Source organism: Nothobranchius furzeri, chromosome 10 (assembly GCF_043380555.1).
Source record: "Nothobranchius furzeri strain GRZ-AD chromosome 10, NfurGRZ-RIMD1, whole genome shotgun sequence".
Classification (NCBI taxonomy): Eukaryota; Metazoa; Chordata; class Actinopteri; order Cyprinodontiformes; family Nothobranchiidae; genus Nothobranchius; species Nothobranchius furzeri.
The window spans coordinates 51,586,283-51,596,245 of record NC_091750.1 but is presented as its reverse complement, the minus strand read 5'-3'; the positions used below and the strand labels follow the sequence as shown (position 1 = coordinate 51,596,245).

General features: G+C 39.5%; 1 protein-coding gene across 1 annotated transcript; it reads left to right on the top strand.

Annotated features, from left to right (window-relative positions):
* The first annotated feature begins 4,678 nt into the window (after positions 1-4,678).
* Positions 4,679-6,905, top strand: LOC107386818 (endonuclease domain-containing 1 protein). Its single transcript, XM_070555997.1, has 2 exons — positions 4,679-5,782; positions 6,106-6,905. Exon 2 carries the CDS (start codon positions 6,126-6,128, stop codon positions 6,705-6,707), a length of 582 nt encoding a protein of 193 aa, XP_070412098.1. The 5' UTR covers positions 4,679-5,782; positions 6,106-6,125; the 3' UTR covers positions 6,708-6,905.
* The last annotated feature ends 3,058 nt before the right edge of the window (positions 6,906-9,963 follow it).

The window sequence follows — 9,963 nt, the reverse complement described above, 5'->3', positions numbered from 1 at the left end:
TCTAGATGCTGGGGCTCTCTCATAGCAGCACAGTCTGATCCACGTGCAAACGGTGAGGGGGCGGGCCGATGAGCTGTCTGTCTCCAGGAGAGAGCCAATGAGCTACCAGGACTTCTCATCCATCAGAGTTTGCAGTGAACAGGAGGAGGCAGGATATGCAGTAGGAGGGGTGAGCAGCAAACAAATAAAGAGGGGGTCTTTATTTTCTCTTCCTCTCTCTGTGCGCGCGCGTGCGCGCGTGTGTGTATGAGCGAGTTGGAACACAGCCAGTACAGTAGAGAAGATATATGAAATCTCCCCACGGCTGTAAAATGATCTATTGGATTGCATTCTGATCATTTTTTATGAAAAACATTCCTGAATGTAATTGTCACTTATTTTTATTTTCATTTGACAAACATTAAACACTAAAATGTACAAATAACACCCACTGTTACAAAAATGTTCTACTTAAACAGAGTGCTGCATACAATGAAGACGAATCATGAAGCACAAGTTCTGGGGCCCTCCATGGAGCAAAAATGGTGACAAGAGGGCCTGCCAGTGTTAGCCCAGCTCAAATGTCAAGAGAAGGGATAAAGGCAATAGAGGAGGGGCTTGGCTTATGAGGGAGGGTCTAGTTGTAACACAAAACCACCACTCACTCCTCTGATCATTTCCCTCTCCAATGGCCAATAAAAAACAAGGGGGACCCTTCTGGGCCTGGATGCACAGAGAGGAAAGTCGATGAGGCACCAGATGTACAGATGAGGGGAAAGATGGAGGCAGGCTGGTGATGGATTTTATTTATTTATTTAGATTATTTTTCCTCCCTTTAGCTCTGAAGTGCCATAGCAACAGCCGTTGATCAGCCAGAGCTCTATTGGTCAGTACTCGACACCATGTGGGTATTTGGACCAATCAGGAGGCTCCTGTACATCTCCAAGTAGAGTCAGATTCACAGATCTGTGCTGAGTTACTCCACCTAGTGGCCAAACGGATGCACAGCATTTAAAATGAGAGGAGTTCATCTGTTCTGCTTTGAACCTACTGACACACACACACACACACGCACACACACACACACACACACACACACACACACACACACACACACACACACACACACACACACACACACACACACACACACACACACACACACACACACAGTAACCTAGATTCAAGCATAAATTGCATAAATGAACACCACTTTTGTGTCAAATTAAAGGTGCATGTTTTGAAAATAAAAAAAAATGGATTTATTTTAACATCCTGCTGATGATTAAAAGTTATTGTAACATTGGTTTTGAAGAGGAGCTGTCTTTGTATGAATAGATCTAATTATTAAGATTACTGTAAAAAAAATGCATCATTCTGTTGAGTGTCATTACATTGTTATTTGAAATCTGTTTTATTTTTTCATGTAAACTTTTTATTCTACAATATGGCAGCAAAAAGTGACAAACAAGTGTATACTGCCTCCATGTGGACAATATTTAGTATTGCACAATAAATATCATGAAAGGTTAGAAAGCTTATAACCATTCTGCAAACACCCGGTTTTTATCCCAGTAAATTTGATTTGTAGTTCCAATTTGTTTTAAAGGTGTGGTTCAATGCAAAAAAAAATATTCCTGAGTGAATGAGTCACTCTGAGTTTGTCATGCAGGCTCAACATGTAACAGTCTCCTACATCTTCTGTTAGCCTCTGATAGATAGTGAATTGCTAGGATTTGAAAATCCTCACACTGTGATGTCACACTGAATTTTCATTCTTGTTCTCGCCCATTTTGGGCACCTGCCCACAGGAAGGCTTTTTAAAGCAATTTTGTGTTTAGGAGAGAGAGCAGAGAGTGTAGTGTGTTGGTGATAGTGACTTTGCAGCATGACTGAACATGTCTGTTAGCCATTCAGAAGTGAGGTGTATGCATATTAATACAAATAAGGATCAATCCTGCTGTTTTTAGCCTACCTCTGCACCAACAAACATCTCCATCTCAGACCAAGTGCATCATAACTTTTTTAATGACTCAGGGGGCATTGATTTACACTAAAGAATACTGAAAATGTATTGATTAAACAAGTAAATCACACTTTTAAAATCAAGCTATTATAACCTATGTAGTATTTCATATAATATAATATAATATAATATAATATAATATAATATAATATAATATAATATAATATAATATAATATAATATAATATAATAGAATAAAATATACTATAATATAATATACTGGTAATATAATATAATATAATATAATATAATATAATATAATATAATATAATATAATATAATATAATATAATTTATCAAACAGTTTTTGGGCTGAAATGCAAAAGTCAAGCTATAATGATTTGCAGAATTTCTCATTAACCACAAAAAGGAAGTCAGTGACATTTTCAGGAAACAATCCTTACATCTACACAGCCAATTCATCTCTGGAGTCAACCTGAATCAAGTTGGCCACCAGAGCAAACTGAATATTTCAGACACAAAAATAACTATAACTCAACAGATTTTACAGATATTGAGTCAAAACTTCATGTGGTAGCAGTGAGAGACCTTTGCTACGCATGCTGTGATGTATTTGAGATTGGACCAAAACGGCTACAACTTTATAGGTCCATCCATCCATCCATCCATCCATCCATCCATCCATCCATCCATCCATCCATCCATCCATCTTCTTCTGCTTATCCGGAGTTGGGTTACAGGGGCAGTAGCCTAAGTCGAGAGGCCCAGGTCATCTGTGTTTCTCTGGCTAAAAGCACCCGAAAACCTCCGCTGGCTTCGGTTGGCAACCCCGTTGACTCCTAGCTTTGTGTTAGCTTCAGGCTAGCTCGTAGCTACATTGGTTCATAATTTGATGGATGTCAATCATTTGCTTCCACCCTCACATCCCCACTCTCAGCTCCATCTCTTTTCCTGTTTTTGGATTGGGTGGTAGTGACGACACAAGTCACACAACCAAGATGGCGGTGGTGGGAAACACCCAAAAACAAAAAACAAAACAAACAACAAAAAAACACACAGAAAGCTATGGGTGGGGTTTGTCCATCTACAGTCATTTAATTTCACCTGTATCTGATCACAACCTGACTCATAGGCAAGTTGTTAAGTAGCTAGTGTCACAACCTGTCCTTTCTCCCCATTCTGTTCAGCGTCTTACTTGCTCCCACTTGCCTCTCATCTCCTAATCACTCTAGATGTCAGCTCCTTGTGTATTTAAACCCTCCCAGTTCTATGTTCCTTGTCTGTTCATTGTTTCCTTGTCAGCGTGCTCCTCATTAAACCCCTTTAATACGTCTTCAGCAGCCTTTTGTTCGACTCACCTCACCTCAGCCCTTCAACCCAACAGCACTCGTGACAGATAGGCCACCCATAAGCATGCATTATTGGCTCTAATATTTCTCTGTCAGAAACATTTATCTGCTGAATTAACATTACATGATACATTATCATTTGTTTGTTTTTGTTTCCTCCAAATCACATAACTGATTACTGTCTCTATCAGTTACATTACAAATGAATGAATGCATGAAGAGACAGGAGCAATTTGTGCCTTTTCAGAAGTACTGGCCATAAGCAGTGTTTCACAGCGACCCCCCCCCCCCCCTACACACATACACACACACACACACACACACACACACACACACACACACACACACACACACACACACACACGCACTCCACAGAAGAGCAGCAGTGGGTTGCTGAGCTGGATCTGTACTTAGTCTGCATTTATTATTCTAATTAGTGAAATTGCTGACAGCTGAAAAATGTCTGTCTGCAATACTGCATCATCCGCCCCAGCTACATAAGTTATGATTGTCATAACTCAAGATTAGACCAGAGAGGCAAGCTGCTCCCAACAATACTCAGTCACTCCAATTGACTTATTAGGGCAGGGAAGGATTGTAGCTTGTGCTAATCTAACACTTTACATTAGCATAAGGCAGACTTTAGCAGAGGGCAGCATAGCAAAGCTCCGCACAGTCCAGTCCCAGACACTAAAGCAGTGGTTTTTTCATTTCACATCATTTGTCCATAATCCAAGTGTTATATTAATATTTTATCTGTTTAGCAGTCATGTTTAAGCTATTAAGGGTAATTGAGCAACTTAACTTTGATTCAGTTGGCTCCCTTCCATAGTGTTTATGCTCTGAGTCCAGCGTTTCTTTCTAAAACGTTCCACACGGCTCACGCGCCATCCATGTAGGAACAATCTTTTGTCAATCTGCTAGTTAAAAATCTTAGGTGTGTTCTTGCTGTGTCGTATCTCTAATTCCATGCTGTAGTTCTTTTTTAAAACACAGAACAGTTTTGTTACCTGTTTTCCCGCTATGTTTCGTTTGCAGCCACAAACGAAATAGCGGGAAAACGGGTAACAAAACTGTTCTGTGTTTTAAAAAAGAACTACAGCATGCTACTTAGAAAGTTTCATGCTTGCATCTGCATGAAAACAATGTTTTAGGAGCTGTGAAATGATGTGTTTTAAAAGGACGTTTCAGCTTGCGTCTGGGATTTTCTTATGAATGAAGATTTTTCCAGGAAAGGCTGTTTTAAAAATCGTTGTTTCCATGCAAACAAGGCCTCCGGGAGAGGTGAACGTGTCTTCTAATTCAGGTCGTGTTTGAATTCGTCTGATATGATAGAAACCCACCAGGCAACATTGATCCGACATCATAAAGCTGGAGAAATGTTTATCCAAGTGGATTTAAATAAGTAAATAAATACATTCAAACAAAAACTGTAATGTCCTTTAGAACCAGAAATGCTGTTTCAGATATTTCCAGTGCAATCATAAGTAAGAACACCTTAATGAAAGCTGATAAACCTTATTATACTAAACTGTTTTCTGAAAATGGGTTTTAATTTTGTAATATTAGAGAAGAACATATATTCACAGACCATACAATGCCTGGAGTACACCCAGTCTTTTTCAGCAGGCGGTGAAACTTTTACACTTTATCTATTTTCGTTTTGGCTTCTCCATCATTCAAATGGACTTTGGTAGTATCTCCGGTCACTGCGGGCCTTTTGTTCACTACTGAGACAGATTAAGCAGTTTTGCATTTTACAATCACACGTGAAACACATTCCTAAGTGTCCAATTGTAATATCACCAGGTTTGAAATTATTTGGTACAGTTTGGCGTGACATCTAGAGATCAAAAGGAAGCTTGATGACTTTATTTCTAGTGGAGTCAGTACATTTGTGGCCTGAACAAGTGTTGATCCAAAACCTCCACTGTAAGGATTAGAAACTGCAGGCTGAACCCCAAAAACTCTGCATGGCTGCTGCAATGACATCTCTGTCTGAGTGTAGCAGTGGAATTGGTGCTGCACCTGACGCCCACACAGACTCATGGCGTCTCTTTTTGGAGCACATCGCCTTGCTTTGCATATCAGCTGTGTGATATTTTAATCATAACTGCAAGCACAGCTGGGTTTCACACAAGTCACAGTACAAGACACTGAGGAGACGCTGCAAACATGGAGATGTTAGTTCCTTTAGTTCTTCTACTTGCAAGGAATTACCTTTCCTTGGCAACGGTTGTTCTAGATTTCAATCACGTAGAGAGATGCAAAGCCTCTCTGTACATGGGGACTCCGCCGAGAGGGATCGTCAACACCAAACTGAAGAAGATCTGTCAACGCTACGCGGACAAACCACGATATGTTACCCTGTATGATCCACAGAAGCGGATCCCTGTTTACTCAGCTTATACCTTCAAGAAAACCGAAGGCGACAGACGTGTGGACTACCCTTGGATGTATGAACCACAGGTGAGTCTTTTAGGAATACTGCCCTGATTAATACGGAATTCCTACTCATGTTTCATCAGCCAGCATGCATCCCTGTGGGGCCATCCTAACTGTGCACAAACCCTGTTGGCACCCATATGATTTATCCATGTATATCCATGTGGGGCCCTCCTATGCATGCTGGCTTGGTAATGAAGTTGTTTTGAGAAGTTGTTGAGATGAGCTGAAATTCATCTACAAGTCTATCATAAAAGGCAAACTTAAAGAAAGGGTTTACATTTGTATTTGAGCTACTAACGTAAAATGTTTTCATGAATTCCTTTCTATGACTTTTCTGCTTGCAGAAATTGATGGAAATGGGAACATGTTGCCCTTCCCTACTGGTTACCTCCACATGAAGTTTGAGGACAGCCAAGCAGTGCTAGATGACTACTCTGACGTTGTACTTTATGAACGGGGCCACTTGAATCCAGACCAGCACCAGTCCACTCCACACGACCGAGCCGCTACCTATACTCTGACTAATGTGGTCCCAGAGATCCGAGAGTTCAACATCGGGCCCTGGCGTGAGTACGAGGAGCGAATTCGAGTCCGTCTCAACAGCTTCTGCCGCGGCACCGCCTACATTGTCACTGGAGTAGCCACAAGGGGTAACATGATCCGCCGCAACAACCAAGACCGAGTGGCCATCCCAGAAGACGTGTGGTCTGCTTACTGCTGCACTGAATACGATCGCAACTCGCCTCACGTCGTGCGCGTCCTATTCCTGTCCCACGCAGCCTTGGCCAAAAACGCCAAAGAGAGCAACAGCGTCAACGAGATGACAGTCCAGGACCTTGAAATTTGTCTCAAAAATCACATGGATGTTGATCAGAACCTTCAGATCTTCTATGACAACTGCATCTCTCCATCACCTCTGCCTCTTTACCTGCAGCACACCATCTGATGGCTCTTCAGTCTGCAGTGGAGTTTAAATTGGTTTAAAGTTTTTGATTTTAAAGAGAAAAATCTACTTTAACTTATGAATAAAAGTTTTGAGAGGCTTGTTTTTCAGTATCTTTCTTTCACACTAAAGGGCAACACAATTTTTGAGCCAGAGATAAGAATACTGTTGAGTGGGAGGCCATGAAAACGATCTAATTTAATAAATGTTCTACTTTATTTGCTTTAATGTGGTTTTTTGTTGTTGCTCCAGCTAAACAATTATTATATGCATATATATATATATATATATATATATATATATATATATATATATATATATATATATATATATAACTAAAATAAAATAAAATGGAGGTTTTCTGTATTTTAAACCTATATGTGATTTTGAAAATTCCTTTAGATGTTTCTACAAATCTGACAATAAAAGTAGCTTCTGCAGCTCATTGAAGTTAGATTCTTTGATTGTAATTTTTTTTTAGCATATTTAATCTTTCAGTCTTTTGAATGTAATAATAAATCCTCCATCAGTCTTTTTATTTTCTTTTTATTACGTTTTGGATAGACACCGATCACTAACCTGGTCACAAAAACAAAAAATAACAAGATATCACATGGCCAGTTAAATTAAGTATAGGTTCTGGTAAAATCTTAATTTTTCTAATCACAAGAGGCATCAAAAACTGTTAGATAATTTTTCTTGAATTAAAGGCTTCTTATGTGACATCCTGTAATTTTCCACTAGTTTAATGTACATTTAACCGTCACGCTGCCATCTAGTGCCAGAGCAGCAGAAGGCATGATCGTGGTTACCTGTGTGGCTCGGTTTGCTGCAATACAGCTAAATAAACATAAATCAGGTTTGAAATAAAAAATGTAAGAATAAAAAGAAATAAAAAAAATTAGAATATGGAAACAGATTTTATTTAAAAATTCATGATCTATATTTTAAAGTCCCATATGGAATTACATCTCTGCAGTAGTAGTAGTAGTAGTAGTAGTAGTAGTAGTAGTAGTATTTTACTACATGACCCTTCCTGATCCTGCTGAAATCCAGGCTTGACTGAGCTGAAAATGTAAAAGTACCTCCAGAATATTTGCAAGGGAAGTAGGAGGTTGTCAGGGATGCAGCCCCACTGGTGGATGAGTACTGTCACTTAACTCAACAGTAGCTTTCTATGGGGGCATCATGCAAACTCCACGCAGAAATGCAGCAGCAGGGATTTAACATGAAACCTTCTTGTTGCAAGGCAAAAGTGCCTCCAACCGTATCACCATGAAGCCTATCAATAAAATATTAAACATAATTCCTAAGAAATCCACTTAAAAATATGAATTGTCCCATTAGAAGTTTGGATGAAGCTAAACAGAAAATGATAAATTGGCTCTACGTACAATTAACAGATGTAAAAAAATATGGGTCAGTTTGCAATGCCTTGCTAAAATAATTGGCTATGATGAATCAATTTCTTTCGTTTATCCTTAACTTTATATATTTTAAGGTTTTTTCACCTCCAGGGTTCTAACATATTGTGTAATCTGTGCAGAAACGATACCAATGTAATTGTTTAAGAATGTCTTTTAATGTTTTCCAGTTCAGATACACAACATACAGTGTGTAATAGCCTCTATTTGAAATTGAAATATTAAATTGAATCCTTTCAAACCCTTCTGGTCATTATGTACTTGCACTGCATCTTGCGCCGCAAGCAGGTTACTGAATCAGACTAAATGAAACAGACAAACAGGTGCAAGCCTTCACTTTCACGTCTGACATCAGATGTTGCAAGAATAAGATATCTGAATTCACGTGATGCTTTCGCCTTCCTTCGTGAGCCGACATCACCTGTAGTGTAAACATGTAGACTTGGTGAGTGTGCTTCCATTAGCGGTTGGCTGGTCCAAATCTGTATTTTCAGAACAGAGAGAGAGAGAGAGAGAGAGAGAGAGAGAGAGAGAGAGAGAGAGAGAGAGAGAGAGAGAGAGAGAGAGAGAGAGAGAGAGAGAGAGAGAGAGAGAGAGAGAGAGAGAGAGAGAGAGAGAGAGAGAGAGAGTTAGAGAGAGAGAGAGAGAGAGAGAGAGAGAGAGAGAGAGAGAGAGAGAGAGAGAGAGAGAGAGAGAGAGAGAGAGAGAGAGAGAGAGAGAGACCCTAACTCCCATTAAACTTCTGGGTCAATAACCCCATATAGAGTGTGGACAAAATTGCAAAAGTTAGCAAAACAATCACCATGATTATAGTCTGAAATAAGACCAAAAGAGTACAAAGGATTTCACAACCTTCCAGTCACATGAGTATACTGTAAGCTCAAGACAACGTGAGACAAGAACAATTAAATCCAACAGCATCACAAGTTAAATTCCCCCATTTGTGGCCTGCTCTGTAACCATCATACCATATCCATCATTTCCAATCTCCTCATATGTCCTCTGCAGCTGTTCTTTGGCTTTTTTCACCAGTGAAAGATCTCATTTCATTCAAAAGCTGCCTCCATGATTGATGGGACGGTACCAAGTGTGCACTGTATTTGTCGGATGACCATGAGTTCAGTAAGAGCATCACTATTTTCAGGCTACTCAGAGCCAGAAGCATTCCCTTTTCATGTTTGCTCACTTCAACCATGCTGTGATTGTTTTTTTTTAATTCATCCATTCATTTTTTTAACTCAGTTGCCCATTGAATATTAAAATTTGAGCTTGAGGTCAATTAAATAATCAATCTGACTGTAAGCATGAGCGCTAAAATCATGTAAATCATCTAAACTTGCACCTGTTGTCACAAAGAAAAGAATCCGGTCAATCATTCAAACCAAACAACAAACATAATATTTACAAATTTCAGTTTGTTTTCTTACATTTCAAATAATAATAATTAAAAAAAATCAAATGTACAGTTTGTCTTTATCTGTGGTGTCCTTGCAGCTCGCTCTAGTCCAGCGTGAGAGATGGCAGTCTGGATTTCCAAAGTGCCCATATTCCGAGCACACGGGATGCAAGACATCAACAAGGAAAGGGGGAATTCATCCCACTCACCTTGCTTGTTGTTGTACATGTTGTGTGAGAGTAGTGTCTCTTAAATCAGGTTTTTTTAAATGCATCCGCAGTGCAAATCGCACAAAACTGTTTCATCATCACTGCTTTCCCAGCGTTGTCCTAGTGTCACAAGTTGTTTTTTTTAAATATATATTTGTCCAAAGTACAACCCATCTGTGTGTGCAATTGTGCGAAAGATGTGACGTTTCATGACTCTCGTCTTTTGGCCA

Bases quoted from the DNA above. Each gene is read 5' to 3' on its own strand.
- LOC107386818 (XM_070555997.1), top strand. From the start codon at position 6,126: ATGTTGCCCTTCCCTACTGGTTACCTCCACATGAAGTTTGAGGACAGC.